At 54.7% G+C, this 17,044-nt stretch overlaps 1 protein-coding gene across 2 annotated transcripts in view; it reads left to right on the forward strand.

The window, feature by feature from the left end:
- WWP2 (WW domain containing E3 ubiquitin protein ligase 2) overlaps window positions 1-17,044 on the forward strand; it is an 89,598-nt gene that overhangs the window by 6,847 nt on the left and 65,707 nt on the right. Inside the window, exons 2-4 of one of the 2 annotated variants that reach the window (XM_074968992.1) lie at window positions 197-281; window positions 7,703-7,850; window positions 8,153-8,223. In XM_074968992.1, coding sequence (XP_074825093.1) covers window positions 212-281; window positions 7,703-7,850; window positions 8,153-8,223 — 289 coding nt within the window. In that variant the 5' untranslated portion in view covers window positions 197-211. Of the gene's footprint in view, window positions 1-196; window positions 282-7,702; window positions 7,851-8,152; window positions 8,275-17,044 lie in introns of both variants that reach the window. The other variant, XM_074968991.1, reaches the window with a different exon arrangement.

A 17,044-nucleotide genomic window follows, 5' to 3' on the forward strand; every position in this document is an offset into this window, starting at 1 on the left:
AGCAGTGTTGCTCCCTGAACACCACCCAAAGGGGGTGGTTCACTGCTGGTCCATTGTTGAATCTCTGGCCCACTGGGGCTCCCATCCTGGTAGTGACAGGATCCCTGGAGATCCCAGCCCCGAGGTAGCCTGGCTGTAGCATTGAGCTCTCCCTTCTCATGGAGCTGCACTAAGGTGTCGTGTGTCTGTTTTCCAGTCCCATGGTGATGACATGGCATCTGCTAGCTCCAGCAGAGCTGCAGCAGGGCTGGCCTGTGAGAAGTCCCAGCTCACCGTGAAAGGTGAGTAGAGCCACAGTGGGTACCCCGGGAGTTGGGGTGGGGAAGCAAGCGCTCTGTCTAGGCCAGAAGATTCTGGTCCTGCCCGGGAATGTGGATTTTCAGGTGTGGCTTGTCTTGTCTTAACTTCCTTCTCCAGCAGCCCAGGCAGCTTCAGACAAGCAAGTGCCTGTCAGTGACAGCATGCTCCCCGGGGGGGAGCTTGCCCTGTGGGCTCCTGAGCCTGTGGCGGGAGGAGAGTCATTGTTGAGTGAAGGCTGATATTGCACCAGTCCAGCCAGAGACTGGATGTGCCCAGGAGAAGCATGGTGTCATTCTGTGTGGAGCAGCCATGACTGCGAGAGCCTAACTCAGGGGAGACACCCTGTGACAGGGTGCTCCACTCACTGCTGGGCTGGCGCCTCCTCTTGGTCACTCTGGGGTTAGCTCTCGAGGTCAACACTCCTGTCCACGGTTTGCACGCTGTTACTCCAACTGTGGTCTGCAGCTCCAGGACCCTCAGTGTCATCTTCATGACTTAGTCATCTAGGCGGAGGGCTATGTTCCCCCTTCTGGGGTTCAGTCCAACAGCACTGCTGGGCAGTCTGCCCATTCACTGCCCCGGTGCCACTTTTGCAGCAGCTGATAGGGGAACCTGGACCTGCCCTTATCTCTGGGGTCTCGTTCCCCCAGTCAGCAGTTCTGGGCTCATCTCTCTGCCTTCCCTGAACTGCTTCCTACCTCCCCGGTTCCCCTTCTTTCTCTGGGGGTGCCAGCTCTCAGAACCCTCCTTCCTCTTCCCAGGAGTGACTGCTGCCTGCCTTCCCAACTGCCCCCAAACACTCCTCCCTCTTCCCAGGGAGTGACTGCCCTTTCTCAGCAGCCCAGGATGTAGCCCACTACCTGGCTTTATTGGCCCTGCCTGTACTTGCGCAGGTGAGCCTCTCTAATTAGCTGCCTAAAGCTCCCCTGTTTGCAGCCTAATTAGCTGACTGGGCCCACCTGGCCCACTCAGCTGTTGCAGGGCTAGTGTGGGGAGCTCACCCCATCACACTCCAGACAAGTGGTGTGTTCTATGACTAGATTTCACCAAGCCAGTAACAAATATGAACTTCTGAATCATTATAAGTCTTACCGTGGAGAGCCAGGCAGTCCCCTTACACTCTCCAAGCTATCTTGCCAGCCAGACAAACTGGCCTTAGTGATAAATGGTCACTTACACCAAAAATCACACCACATCAGGTTGCTTCCAGTCCCAAGAGACCAGTCTCTTACCCCAGGTCAACTGGTACCCTGAGATCTTACACCAAAGACTATGCCCATAGCCAGTCCTGAAATAAACCATCTAAAGGTTTAACAACTAGGAAAAAGAAATGAGTTCTTTACAGGTTAAAGCAAGCAAGCACACATGAATTACCATCTAGATCCTATGAGTGACAGAGTTGTAGTGATGTCCATTCAAGTGGCTTTCAGAGCAGACCTAGGAGGTAACTCCAGGGGATCTCTGGCTTCAGTTTGGTTTCCCTGGCCCCGGAAGTAGAGCCCTGCGTGGATACAGAAATTTGGATCTGTATCTGTGGTAGTTAAACTGGATCCAACCCATGATCTGCACTCCACCTTTTATATAGATCTGCACCTTCACCCACGCCAGCACCCGCTAGCGCAGGAATTCTCAACTGGGCGCGAGAGCCCCCTGGGGGGCTCTGAGGTGGTTTCAGGGGGTCTGTGGCCCTGCGGGGCTTCAGCCCTGAGCCCCAGTGCCCCCTGCGGGGCTGAAGCCCCAAGCCCCTTGCTGGTGGTGCTGCGGCTCAGGGCTTCAGCCCTGTGGATGGACCCCTTGAAACCGCAGACCCCTGTTGAGAACCACTGCTCTAGAGCCCTGTGTGGGTAACAAAGTTTGGATCCGCAAAGATGGGAAACAGCTGCATCCTAGAATCCAGATAACTGCGGATATCTGGATTTGCAGGGCTCCACCTGTAAAGCCATGTCAACCCTGCCACTTATGTCGGCAAAACCTTTGTCGCTTAGGTGTGGAAAAAACACACCCTGAGCAACATAAGTTTTGGTGGCATAAGCACTCATGCGCACAGCGCCATGTCAGCAGGAGATGCTCTCCCACCGACCGAGCTACTGCCGATCGTTGGGCTGGTTTTATTATGTTGACAGGAGAGCTCTTCCCGTCAGCACAGCTTCACAAGCGCTCTTGCAGCGGCAGGACTGGATCCAGCCCTGCCGCTGCCAGCTTGTACGTGTAGACATGGCCTAAGAGTGCAAACAGCAAAAGAGATGGAAATTTTTCTGTGACTTTGTTTGATTTCCTTCATTTCGCTTCAGAGTCCATAAGAGGAGCTTCCTTGCACGTAGCTTTTCCCAGGGGGATAGGGCCATTAACCAATCCCTTGTATTGTGATGTTCCTTAATGGCCCATCTGATTTTGATAGACCTTCTAGACGGGTGGGGGCATGAGTCTTGTGCCTGGATTCACAAGTTCAGAGTAAACATTTTCCAGGTTCTAAAGCAAAATGTACATATCTTGTAGCATGGAATACCGACATTACAAGCGAGGGTATGAAATGCTTGTAAATTGCTGTGTGCATTACAGTCTAAGCACTAAATACATTCTTATAAGACCAATACCTGTGTTAAGCGATACTAACCCACAGGCGAACTGGTCTGGTTTGTCAGCTCTTCGGTAAGGCCTGTAGCAGGAGCTGGCATCTGGCCCATCAGCATCACACATGGACTTTACCCCGAGGGCCAGTGCAGCAGAGTGCAGATTAAGGGCATGGCTACACTTGCGAGTTAGAGCACATTAAAGCAGCCCAGCGCGCTCTAACTCACAACACGTCCACACTGCAAAGGCACGTAGAGCGCTCTGACTCCGCGGCTACAGCACTGCTGGTACTCCACCTCGGCGAGTGGAATAACATTTGATGCACCCCCTGCTGGAGCACCGCAGCACCAGTGTGGACACCCTGGTCTGTCGTTGCTCTGTGATCGGCCTCCAGAAGTGTCCCACAATGCCTGTTCTAGCCACTCTGGTCATCACTTTGAACTCTACTACCCTGCCCTCAGGTGACCAACCGTCAAACCCGCCCTTTAAATTCTCTGGGAATTCTGAAAATCCCCTTCCTGTTTGCTCAGCGAGGCGTGGAGTGCTCTCAGTGAACCTTTCCAGGTGACCATGCCTCCACGCGCCAGGCGAGCCCCAGTATGGAGCAATGGCAAGGTGCTGGCCCTCATCAGTGTTTGGGGGGAGGAAGCTGTCCAGTCCCAGCTGCTCTCCAGCCGCAGGAATTGCGATACCTTCAGGCAGATATCAAGGGACATGATGGAAAGGGGCCATGACCAGGACGCATTGCAGTGCAGGGTTAAAGTGAAGGAGCTGAAGAATGCCTACCACAAAGCCCATGAGGCAAACAGCCGCTCCGGTGCTGCCCCTGCGACCTGCCGTTTTTACAAAGAGCTGGACGTGGTACTTGGGAGCGACCCCACCTCCACTCTGAGTACCACCATGGACACTTCAGAGCACAGTCCAACAAGGCAGGAGGAGGAGGACCAAAGCGGGAGTGAAGGTGCTGAGGAGGAGGAATACACCCCAGAATCCCTAGATGCATGCTGCCAGGAGCTGTTCTCAAGCCAGGAGGAAGGTAGCCAGTCGCAGCGGCTGGTGTTTTGGGGAAGGACAAACACCAGAGGAGGTTCCTGGTAAGTGGCTTTTATTTTGGGAAGGAAGTTATTCGGTGCGGGCTCCTGGGGCAAGGAGGGTTAGGGCCGCATGCTTAGATGCGGAATAGGGCGTTGATGCGCTCTCTTACATTGTGGTATTCAGCCTCAGTGATCTCTTCAAAGGTCTCATCCAGAACTTGAGCAATGCGCTTGCGCAGGTTTTGTGGGAGAGCCACTGTGGTCCTTGTCCCAGTCAGGCTAATATGTCCATACCACTGAGCTGTGAGGGGTGGGGGGACCATTGCTGCACACAGGCAAGCTGCATATGGGCCAGGGCGGGAGCCGCATTGTAGTAAAGATCCTCCCTTGCTTCCCAGGTCACCCTCAGCAGCGAGGTATCTTCCAGGATGAACTACTGTGTAAAATCTGGGGACGGTGTTCAGTACAGGGGCCCCCTGCCGCAGTTGGCTCTCCCCAAGGCTCAGAAACCCAGAGGACAGTAGAGCCATGAAAGAATCAGTCCCCCTTGACCCTGTGCTTACTCATCATTTTGGGGCTCCTGGGGGTTATGTGCGCTCGCTTTGGGACAGGCAAATTATGCAATTGTGTAGACTGTGCTTGCCCTCCTTAAGTACGGGGGAATCATTGCTCTGTCTGGTGTGAACAATGCTGTCTCTGTTAACTGTTGCATTTTGCCTTTACAGATGCAACCTTGAGATCTCAGCCGTCTGTGTTATCACCGGCCGAGAGGCTGCAAAGAATCAGGAAGAGGCCACGTAGAAGCAGAGGACATGCAGCACTCCCTTAATGAAAATCAAAAAGTGCAGGAGTGGCGGGAGAGTGAAAGGAGGGTCCGCCAGCAGAATGCGGATCGCCGGCACCAAAGCACAGAGCGGCTGATAAGCATCATGGAGCGCCAAGTGGACTCGATCCAGGCGCTCGTAGCCATACAGGCGGAGCGCTACCGTGCCCGCGCCCCCCTGCAGCCCTTGTCCCAAAACTCTTTCCCTTCTGCCACCATGTCACCTCCAACCCACTTCCCCAACATTCGGGTTCTTATCACCACCAGCTGCCTCCAACACCTGTAGCTTCACCGCCCAGCCTTGAAAACTACAACCCTGACCCACTGCACTCAACCCCCATCACCATGCAGTGTAGCCATCCTGACATGCAGCACTCATTGCACAGCACTCCAGACAGGAAGGCTGAGTATGATAACAGGACATACGCAAACCTGTGATTGTACCATTCCCCAACCTACCCCCTTGCCCTTTCTGTTTCCCAAGCAGTTGTTTCTTTTCAATAAATGCATTTTCTTTTCATTACATGGGTTTTTTTTGCTTTGAAAAAATTCTTTATTATTGCATAACATAAAAGATACCTTAGTCCAGGAAAGCAACAGGCACTGCAAGTCATTGTATCATACGTAGCAAACACAGAGTCCTGCTAACATTGGAACCACTGCACTTCACTCCTGTACAGGGCACCAGACATTACTGGTGGCTTTCAGCCTCAGATTGCTCCCTCAAGGCATCCCTAATCCTTGGAGATCCACGCTGGGCACCTCTAATAGCCCTGCTCTCTGGCTGTTCAAATTCAGCCTCCAGGTGTTGAACTTCTGAGTTCCATGCCTGAGTGAATCTTTCACCCTTCCCTTCACAAATGTTATGGAGAGTACAGCACACGGATATAACCGTGGGGATGCTGTTATTGGCCAGGTCCAGCTTCCCATACAGCGTGTGGGACCAAATGACCAAAAGCACACTCCACAGTCATTCTGCACCGGCTCAGCCTGTTGTTGAACCACTCCTTGCTGCTGTCAAGGTTCCCTGTGTAGGGTTTCATGAGCCATGGCATCAAAGGGTAGACAGGGTCTCCAAGGATCACAATGGGCATTTTGACTTCCCCTACGGTGATCTTCTGGTCTAGGGAAAAAAGTCTCGGCTTGCAGCTTCCTGAACAGGCCAGTGTTCTGAGAGATGTGTGCGTCATGCACCTTTCCAGGCCAGCCTGCGTTAATGTCAATGAAACGCCCACGGTGATCGACAAGCGCCCGGAGAACCATAGAGAAATGGCCCTTCCGATTAACATACTCGGAGGCGGGCTGGTGCCAGAACTGGAATATGCGTCCCATCTATCACCCCTCCACAGTTAGGGAAACCCATTTGTGCAAAGCCAGCCACAATGTCATGCACGTTACCCAGAGTCATGGTTCTTCTGAGCAGGATGTGATTAATGGCCCTGCAAACTTGCATCAACACTATTCCAACGGTCGACTTCCCCACTCCAAACTGGTTAGCGACCGATCGGTAGCTGTCTGGAGTTGCCAGCTTCCAGATTGCAATAGCCACCTGCTTCTCCCCCGTCAGGGCAGCTCTCAATCTCGTGTCCTTGCGCCGCAGACTGGGGGGTGAGCTCCTCACACAGTCCCATGAAAGTGGCTTTTCCCATCCGAAAGTTCTGCAGTCACTGCTCGTCATCCCAGACTTGCATGATGATGTGATCCCACCACTCAGTGCTTGTTTCCCAAGCCCAAAAGCGCCGTTCCATGGTGGTGAGCATGTCCGTGAATGCCACAAGCAAACTCATGTCGTTTACATTACTCGAGTCGATATTGTCGTCGGAGTCCTCACTGTCACTTTGGATCTTAAGGAATAACTCGACTGCCAAACGTGACGTGCTGGCGAGACTCGTCAGCATACTCCTCAGCAGTTCGGGCTCCGTTTCCACAGGCCGAAAGGGAAGACAGAGCGCGCAGTACAAAAACCGTTGAAAGATGGCGCCAAATGTGGACGGATGCATCACGGGGCGTTGGGACAGGACCCAGAATGCCCCGTGCTCCCCGCCCCCTTCCCACAAGCCACAGCGCCAGAATGGGAAGAGGTGCTCTGTGGGATAGCTGCATTGCTCCCAATGCCGCTGCAAATGTGGCCACGCCAGTGCGCTTGCAGCTGTCAGTGTGGACAGACTGCAGCGCTTTCCCTACTGCACTCTATGAAGGCGGGTTTAACTCACAGCACTCTACATCTGCAAGTGCCGCCATGCCCTAAGAGATGTGTTCTTCCTGGTGCTTACATCCAGGGTCAGGGAATTGGCAGCCTCCTAGCCCCAGGCATGTGGAGAGTTGCAGGAGGAAGGATAGGATATTTCCACAGCATCCCCTGCTGTGAAGGGCTCATCCAGAGGAAAGCTGGTAACCAGCCTTCTAATCCTAGTCCCTGAGCTGGTCCCGAGTGGCAGAGGCAGAGCCAGGGAGGGTGCATTCCCTACCGTCAAACCGTCAGCCTCTCAGGGGGCTTCCTCTGAAACTGGTGCTGGTGAACGGTGCCAGGCTGGAAGGTCTCCCTGCATGTGCCAGGCAACGTGAGCCTCTGTCCAGGGGCTGTCACCAGGGGATGCCTTGGTCTCTCTGGCTTTAGGGGAGGTGGAGTGTGTGCAGAACTCCATTAAGGCCACCAGGGGGCTCCAGATACCTTGAATTGCTTCCCTGACTTCTGTCTGCACTTATTTTCACACTGCTCCTGTTTTTTATTCCCTTTTCAGGTGCCCTTCAGGGTGGGGGAATTTATGGGTCCCAGGTTGGGGGCCTTGCCTTTCCAGGGTCTTCGGGACATGTCTCCCAGTCTGGCCCATGAGACCTGGCTGCCGGTAGTAAATCTTGGGCCCTGGTTTCTTGGGCTGGCAGCTGCTGTGTGGCATCTGGGCCACTTTGGGTGGGGACAACTTGCATATTGCCCGCAACTATGACACTCTCTGCCTCTTCCCCCTCTGCCTAGTTGCGTCGGTGAAGCCCAAGGTGCACAGTCGCCAGTCCCGGATCAACTCCTACGTGGAGGTGATGGTGGATGGACTCCCCAGCGAGACCAAGAAGACAGGGAAGCGGATTGGGAGCTCTGAGCTGCTCTGGAACGAGATTCTCCTCATGTAAGAATCCCTGGGTTAATGCAGGCACCCCAGAGCTGGCAGTGAGCTCCCTATTTCCGCACTGGGTTGTGCTGCATAAGGAAGCCCGGCACATTTGCCGTTGGCTGGAAGGGGCTTAGGGTGCACGCGCAGATGCGCGTGTGAGAACACAATCACCAGATGGGGTGCAGGGCGTCCCTGTGGCCTTGCTCTGGCCTCTGTGCCTGGCATGCCTGGTCCTGCTCTGCTAGCTGTGGCTGTGTTGCTTGGCATCAGAGAAGCAGGTGGGGAGATGACAGCCCTCCTCTTGGTCTGCCTTCCAGGAACGTCACAGCTCAAAGCCACCTGGATCTGAAGGTCTGGAGCTGCCACACCCTGAGGAACGAGCTACTGGGTACGGCTTCCATCAGCCTGTGTAACGTCCTGAAGAAGAATGGTGGGAAAAGTACGTATGAGTGGAGGCCCTGACGCCTGGCTTGGCCTTTGCTTTCTTCCGGAGCCTCATTTCCCTGTCTGGAGAAAGCAGGGAGTGGCTTGTCATGGGGGCTGGGGCCTCCTCAGCTGCTGGCATTGGGCAGAATGCTCTGGGTGAGCGGCACCTGCCTCCCCATGGTGCTACTATCTCACCAGCCGGCTCTAGCTGTTCCTGAGCTCACTCTGCCTCGAACCTCCTCCATGGTCCTGCAGGATTTCCTGCCTCAGTAGGTGTGTGCCATGGAGAAGGAGTAGCTGAATCCCTGGCCCCGGGAGAGAACAAGGTGTCCTTGTGTGAGGCTGGGCGGGCCTGTTAGGCGCTCGGGGCTGGTGTGTGATGGAAGCCATACTTAATTGGCTGGGGTGCCACTGCAGGCAGGGAAACACAAACCTCGCAGCTATTTGCTGCCATTTGTGGTCACCAGAGTGTGGCCCGCAGTGGTGGCGGCTGCATAAAGGTCTCCATTCAGGGCCTGGGTTGAGCTACCGGCTGTGTGGGGCAGGAAAAGGTTTGCTCTGTCTCTTCCAAGCAAAGCTCAGCCGCTCTCAAAGGACAAACCTTGCATTGAGAGCTGAGAGGGGCCTCTTCTCCCCTGAGGGAGACAGGGCTTAGCCAGACTCTCCCTCATGCCAGGGGTTAGGCTGAGTCGCTCCTTGGGCATTGCCAGCGGTGAGGTGTGAAACCACCGTGATGTCCCCAGCACACTCCCTGGGCAGCATCTCCAGGAGCAGGGCCATGTGCTCTGGATGGGATGGTGCCCTCTGGATTGGGGGTGGGAATCACCAGGGGCTTTGTGGGGACCCTCTGACGTGCTGGCTGCCCGTGTCCCTGTCCCCCATGCATGGAGCTGTATAGGGCTGCTGGGCTGCGTGTGCTGGAGGTGGCGGTTTGGTCTGGGTCTCAGCCTGGCAGGCCTGACCCGTGGTCCCCAGCTGCTTCCCCGCTCGGCGGCCAGTCAAGTGCCATGCGTGTTCTCCTGGAGGTGCTGTCTGCTCCTGCGCTACCTGCGCGCGCCCCTTTGCAGGGGCACAATCACCCCTTTCAAGTAGGCTGGGTCTCCAGGGGGTCGTGTGGAAAATGAATGGAAAAGGCAACTGGCTGTTTCTGCTCATACTGAAAAAAGCGTCCGATTTTTTTTCCCCCGACCTAGTGGGCTGTGAGGGGAGGAGTCTTAAAGCTACAGTGCACAGCTATGTCTGCAAGGGGCTGCCTGGGAGGTGGAAGGGCTTGTGCTCCTCTGATCCCTGGCCCGTGTCCTGGTGGCTAGACTGGGACCTTCCTGCAGTTACTCTGTAGTGCTCGGCAGGCGTCCGTGTATGAGGGTGGGGATCTGGTCACACTTACCTCCCACAACCTGCCTATGAGATGACCTGTGCTCCCGGTCCAGTCAGTCCCATTGGCCTTCCCCAGCCGTCTGACACAGCCCAGGCCAGGGGTTGCTGTCCTAAGCCCAACCCACAAATCAGCCTCTCTCCAGTGGAGGTGCTGAAACGACACTCCGCTTGCTGCCACTTGTGCAGATCTTCACAGAACGACCCTCCTGGTCCTTCCATACGTGCCTAGGTTAGCAGCGAAATAGTGACTTTATTGCCATTTCAATGATCATTATTAGGCTTCAGAGTCAACACACCACTGAGATGATTAGGGGCACTTCACTCCTCTTCAGGCTGTCCTATTAGGCTGTCTACAGACTTAGGCAGACATCTATGATAGTCACCATGTGGGTGCAAAGCTTTACCAAGGCTTTTTGTAAGTTACTGATCTGTACTTACAACCTTAACTGTGTCTTAAAGTCTTTGGCTGAGTGTTTTTATTAGCTGTCAAGGACAAACGTTGGTCCTCTGGCTATGTATTCTCCAGCAGTATGTCAGCGTCATTCCCCCTCAACAAGGGCCATGGCAGCATGTCTAGGTCTCCTGTGTGCTGGGACTGTGCCCAAGCTCCCTCTGTCCCTCCAAATGAGTGCTGTGAGCTTCAGAAACTGTAGGAAGAAACAGGGGCTTGTGTCCTTGGCAAAGAACCCTCCGGGCCTCGGCTTTGAGGCCAGGCAAATTGAATCCATTTGGCGCTAACAGACCAGGCTGTTTGAGAAATGAGCTTCCAAAATGGGTTCCTTTTCCAAAAACCTCATTTTTCAAACATGCTTCTCTCCCAACTGCCTTGGCAGGATCCTCTGCAACGCTCTGCATGGCCTCTCCTCTGGCACGGCACGTCTGCGCCGCGGCAGCCGGGGGGACAGATCGCTGGGGAAAAGGGGCCTAGTCATACAAAACAAGTTGCAGCCTTCTGTGGAGCTGCTCCCAAGGGTCCTTTAAAACAGCTAATTTACTACGGCCTAGCCCCCTGCCCCAGGCCTCTGCCGCTGTGCTGGAGAAGAGGCTCTTTGTTCAGATGCTGTGGGGACTCTAAGGTGCTCTGCTGGTGCTGGGCAGGAGGAATGTCCCCGGGTGGCCTGGCTTTGGAGGCTGCATGGAAGCCTATATGGGGCCATGCTCCCCCCCACCCCCCCGTGTTTGTACAGTTCACTGAGCTGCCGACAGCAGGGCAGGCCCTGGAGTGACTCGAACGTGTCAGACTGCAGCCTACAAATGAAAGCTCTTGTTTTTATTGCTTGCTGCTCAGGTTGCAAGTTACATCAACGGGCTCCTGTTTCTTGAGTGGCACCATCTGCCAGGATTTTACAGCTCCAGCAAAGCGCGCTCGTTGCTTTCCGTTCTGCACCTCAGGCAGAACCGCCGGAGCCACAACCTCAAGGAATTCTTTCAGGAAGCCAGCAACAAACCCCCAAGCCTCTGGGAAGTTGCAGTTGACCCCTCCTCATGAATGTGCTGTCAAAGGAGCTCGCTGAAGCAAAGTCTCTTTTAGCAGAGAATCATAAAAGCAAATCTGTAGCCTGCCTGAAACGAATGTTAAACAAGTCGGCTCTGTCAGCGCCTGTACAATAACTTTGTCAAAGCTGCTGTGCCAAACCAGAATGCCCCAGTGAAGGCCTTCGCTGAGCTTGCTTTGCATCGCCTTCCAAATTCACGCCCGTGCTGCTCATGCTGCAGAGCTAATGGCCAGCGGGACTAGGCTGATATACAGCTAACCCTGCTCCTTGGTGCATGCCCTGGGCAGGGCCCAATTCTCTCTCCTGCGCGAAAGGGCACCCTCCCATCTCTCTGCCTGTGGGCTTCAGAGTGAAGGGGTGCCGGAGGGCCAGGTACCACCACTCTAGTACTTGGCCCTGCAGGCCCCCATTCCTCTGTCATGCACATGGCTGTTCAGCAGGTAACCAGCTGTGTCTTCTGAGGATGAGACGCAGGGGCTGGGTGCTTTACCCTTTGCTGCAGTGTTTTAGGAGGAAGGGCTAGTGGATGATGGCCTCAGGGTATGTCTATGCTGCAATTAAAAACCTATGGCTGGCAGGCTGTTTAATTCATAGAATCATGGAATAGCAGGGTTGGAAGGGACCTCAGGAGGTCATCTAGTCCAACCCCCTGCTTAAAGCAGGACCAATCCCCAATTTTTGCCCCAGATCCCTAAATGGCCCGCTCAAGGATTGAACTCACAACCCTGGGTTTAGCAGGCCAGTGCTCAAACCACTGAGTTATCCCTCCCCCTGAAGTGTAGTGGAAAATTGAAGTGTAGACGTTTGTGCTTGGGCTGGAGCCTCGGGTCTAGGACCCTGCCAGGTTTCTAGAGCTGCAGCCTGAGCCAGAGTGTCAATTAAACAGTCCCTTAGCCCCAGGAAGCTGTCTGGGCAACTTCAGGCCTGTTGTGACTTCAGATCTCACCTGGTCTCCGACCATGGCCCAACTTTGTCCCTGACTCTCGCAATTCCTGCTCACTGACTGCCATCCTTTATGTGTGGCCGCTAGGCCAGACCACCTGTGCCCGGTTTCTTACACTTGGCTAGTACACACCGTGTTGTTATCTGCTGTCCCTTGCGATTGGTGCCTGCACTTGCACACATAGGCCAAGGCATTTTCAGGGCTGGGCCCTTGGCCCTGAGGTTTGCCTCTCCCTTTGGACTGACTGAGGCTGAGGTAATTGCCCCTTAGAGCGCAGTGTAAAGCCCGTGTGTGAGGCGTTCTAGATGGTCTACGGCAGTGGTACTCAGACCTCAGTGGTTCAGGAGCCAAATTGCGATCGACATTACCTAAAAGAGCCACAGTCGGGTGAATTCATTGTGTCATTTACTGTCCAACTATAGGGTTAACCAGGTGGACGGGGAAATATTTGGCGTTTATTATTCTCACAGCAAAAGGACTGACCAAGTATTATTATTTTATCAATTGGTTACTAACATAGTCACTGCCTCCTGACTGGCTAATAACTTCGATGGGTTAATAATTACATCAGTGTTTTAATATCATGCTGTGAAGAGCTGCAGACGACACATTGAAGAGCTACTTGCAGTTTGCGAGCATCTGTCCGAGTATCACTGGTCTAAGGAATTTAGACCCATGTTCCATCAAAGTGCCTGGCCAGCTCAGTGCATGCCAGGCTTTCCCTGAGAGGAGGGGGCTGGGACTGGCTTGATTACATTGGAATTGTTTTAGTTGATGCACACTTGAAGATAAGTAAATAGGCAGGAAACCCATGTATTGGAGGCTCCTGTCAGAAGGTCTCTGTCTATGTGCAAGTTGGACTACGCCATCTTCCCTGTGGAGAATAGGCCTCCAGTAGGAGCCCGTCCCGCCCAAGCCCTGGTGGAAAGTTTTGTGATGCTCACGCCAATGAGCTGCATCAGATGTGTGCAGTTACCAGAGCTCCCTCTGGTTGTGGGCTCAACCCTGGAGCCTTTATCACACTTGCTGCTACCAGCCTTACTTCTTGGAACTGTAAATCCCCTTAATGGGCTGGGAGGGAATTGCCAGCAAGCCCTCACTAAATGGGAGTGCTGATACTGTGTGCAAGGCATTGGGAGCAGCTGAACTGAGACCTTATTCAGGACCTAATCACCCCTGGCCTCCTCCCAAAATACTAATAACCCCTCTGACATGCTGGCTGCTTGCTGGGACACAGGCTGCCTTTGTGCTCACCCTTTGAGGGACCCTCTGTTGATGCAGCAGCGAGGTCCCTTTGTGCGTCCCGTGTGTCGAAAGGGGACAGGGAATGGAAGGTTCGACTAGTGTTTATTTTCTTTAAAAAAAACAAACAAACAAACAAAAAAAAACTGGGGTGGAGGCAGGGAAGAGGAGGAAGCCGGCTGGGAGGTTCATGTTCACATCCTCCAGTTGGAGACACCTTGTCTTTGCTACTTGACTAACTTCCCCCGACGCTGAGGCAGCCTTCACAATGAGGGCTTGTGCAGCCTGCAGAGCAGCGTGCTCTTTGCTGCTCGCCGCTCACAAAGGAGCGAGCCCTGGAGCGTGCGGGGCAGGCGTTCTCCACAGCTTGGAGGAAGCGGAGTTCTTATGGCAGGCAGTGACTGGTGAAAAGAGGTTTGCCGCTTTCTGCAGCACCTTCGATCTGCAGATCTCTAAGCACTCTACATAGGCTCATGAAATAGCCTCCCCTGGGAGGCTCCTTTGTACAGATGGAGAAAGTGAGGCAGAGAGCAATGAAGTGACTTGCCCAGAGTCATGCAGGGAGTGTGCAGCAGGGTCAGGAACGGAGCCCAGGGCTTGTGACTCCTATACCTGTGCTTTACCCACAGGAAGTTTTTCTGCTCATACTAAAAGCAAGCAGTTAGGAAAGGATGGTTCTGAGTTGAAGGATTCCAGGGGCCTACATAAAAACTTGAGGTGGTGCATGCACAAAATTTGAGAGAGCATTACTCATCCTACTGCCGCATAGTGCCTGTCGCCCCCCACTTCCGCCTGGGAGCTGAGAGTTACAGAAAGTCTGTGTCAGAAAGGTGGTCCAGAAGACCTCCATGCTAATGGGGCAGATCTCAGGACTGATTGCCTCCAGCACATGGGGTTTGTGGAAGCCTATGCTATAGCCATGGTATAAGCAGGGGTCCTGTTGCTTCTTGGCCTCAGAAGTGCCTGAATTGTGCATGGCCAAGTGGTTCAGGAGAGGAGGCTGGCTCAGCCTCAGACCAGGCTGGCCTGTTCTCTGCATGGCTCTCAGACACTTTTGCTGAGAGTAATACCCTCATCAGGTCCGATGCAGCTAGAAGCCTGTGATTCCTCGTCAGACACTGGTTCTATTGCAAACAGATGTGCTTGGAAAGCACTGCAAAGTCCAGGCCTCCCCCTGCCAATGGGACCCCTCTCCTCAGGACAAGTGAAACGGAGTTGGGAGCACCTGTGTCTGCTTGGCACCGGTGTGCGTTTGTCAAAGGAGCCGAGTGCCCATTGAAATCCATGGGTGCTACAGCTGCTCAGCACCTCTGAAAACGGGGCTGCAGGATAGTCAGTGCACCTGGCAGGGAGAGGCCCCGAAGCATTTGTTGTTTGGCTCAGGCTTCAAGCTGGTGAGGAACTCCTCCAGCCACTCCTCAGATCTCCCCTTTCCTGGGTGAAGCCAGAGCAGATCAATTCCAGCAGCACCCACCACTGTCTCCTGAGCAGGCTCCAGTCAGTCCTTGCTGTGGTCCACTGTTGAGTCACCTGGGAACAACTTATTCTTGTTTAACTTTTCTGTTGTGCCCACGGGGTCACTCACTGTACAGACACTGAGTGAGTGACAGCACTGCCCCAGAGCTCACAGCCCAACGCACTTCACAGGCAGCACTGCCTGCAGGACAGGGAGGTGATAAACCTGCCGCTGCTTTGCTCTGTCCTCCAGTGGCTTGTTTCCTCTCCCTGGCTGCAGGGCTTGGCACTTAGTGGCACCAAATCTCACCTGATGCCCTCGCTGCTCTCTCCTCCAGAGGGCCCCCCAGCTGTGATGTCCTCTGCAAATTCCACTACAGCTGCACTGACAATCCCCCAAACACCACCAGGCAGCTGCCCAAGGTGCTTGACTTGAGTGTGGCCAGGTGGTGAGAGCACGCCCTCCCCAGGATGGTGAGTGGCTGCTGTTTCCGCACCTGTGCTCGCTTTAATGCCATGCAATGCAGCGTTAGTCTCTGGGAAGCTGAAATCCTCCTGGCCTGAGCTCCAGTTAGCCTGAGCAGCCACTGTCAGGTGCATTGCTGTTGGGGAAGAAGCAGCCCCTTGGGCTAGTTTGAAAAGCCCCAGGCTCCTTCCAGTCCAACTCTGGAGCTAGGTATGGCCTGGGGCATGCTGGTCTCACAATAGCCATTGATAGTGCCTGAATGTGCTGGAAAGGGAGGATGCTCCAGACAGGGGCCTGGTTCAATTCTCAGCTCTGCCGTGGTCCACCTGTGTGATCGGGGCAAGTCATGTAATCCATCTGCCTCCATTCCAGCTTCCCAGCCGAGGATAGTGGTGCTGGGAGGATGGAGGGGAGGCTGCTCCTGGGCGAGCGCCATGGAGACATAGGGCAGCATTCAGCCCACGTGGTGACCCTCTCAGAAAGCTGACCGTGTGAACGCGGAGCTAGCCATTCTGCACCCTGAGCTCCAGCAGGAGCTGCCAAAGGCAGGGAGTGATGCTGGTGAGAGCCAAGCTGGAAGCCCAGGAACCAGCAGGTGCCACTTGCGGAGCAGCTGTGGAGGCTTCTGCCTCTCTTAGTCCCTGCCAGGCTTCCTCACTCCTGAGCTGGAGACTGGCTGTCCGGGTACCAAGGGAGTGTATTTCCCCCTCCTCCCACTGCCTGGTTGGAGTCACCGGGCCCTGCCCTGCCCTGCCCTGATGGCTACTCCAGGAGGAAGCAGGTTGCTAGAAAATGGTGCAGTTGTGTCGTGATGAGTAGTTGTGTAGAATAAAAATGTTGTTTGAGCAAAGTAGCGGGAGGCATCTGGGCTGGTGTCCTGGGCTAGGGCAGCCAAATGCCTGAGGCCTGCTGTGTCTTAGCCAGGTGTTCCAAGCCCACGGGCTGTATTTGGGCATTGTTGTTACTGTGTTAAAATCCTGCCCCTTGGCAGGGACCTGGAGGCTGACTGTCATCTTGTCCTGGCCGGTGGAGGCTGGTCCAGTTCATCGAGAAGCTCCATAGTTTGGCAGACTTTGTACAGGGGTGGCTAGCCTGTCGCAGCCTGGGGGAGGGGCGTGCAGCTGCTGCCTACCGTGTGCCTTGCTTTGGCTGGTGCTGTTAGCCCCTCACTCTCACGGGCACCATGGATTCTTCTTGTTGGTACGTGTGTAACGTAAGACACTGGCTTCACCTCCTGAAGGGGCTGGGGGATCTGCTCCAGGGACCAGAGGAGCAGGGATCAGCTGGCTGCCGGGCCTCTGTGTGAGATGGAGCAGAGTCCAGTTATAAGGGATGCCAGTGAACGTTGGCAGCTGCATGCTGTTCTTTCAGCTCCTGCTTTGTGCCTCTACTCGTCATTCAATTAGCTAATCAACTTCCTCTCCCCCTTTCTGCCCTGTCCGGCTCCCCTGGCTCTGGGAGGGGAGAATGGAGAACTATGTTTTCAGGTTAATAAGCTCTGGGCGAGGCTGAGGTGCCGTGCTCTGTGCCTGGCCACATTGTGCCTGCTGCAGCTGGTGGGACCTCGTCAACCTGCCAAGAGCCATTAGCTGTCAGACGAGGAAGGGAAGCAAAGCAAAGCTGCAGGCCTGACACAAGGCAGAACTGGGCCCTGCAGCCCCCTGGACCCGTGTGCTGCGCTCTGAGAGCTGCTGTGCAGTGTCTCTAGCATGCCCCTCGCTGGGGATGGCCGGCCTGCTGGGCAGCCTCCAGAGGCTTGTGGCCAGGTTGGGAGCATCCGGGCTCCTGTGGAGCTCAGCAGAGC

This window comes from Natator depressus, chromosome 12, assembly GCF_965152275.1.
Source record: "Natator depressus isolate rNatDep1 chromosome 12, rNatDep2.hap1, whole genome shotgun sequence".
NCBI classification, from domain to species: Eukaryota; Metazoa; Chordata; order Testudines; family Cheloniidae; genus Natator; species Natator depressus.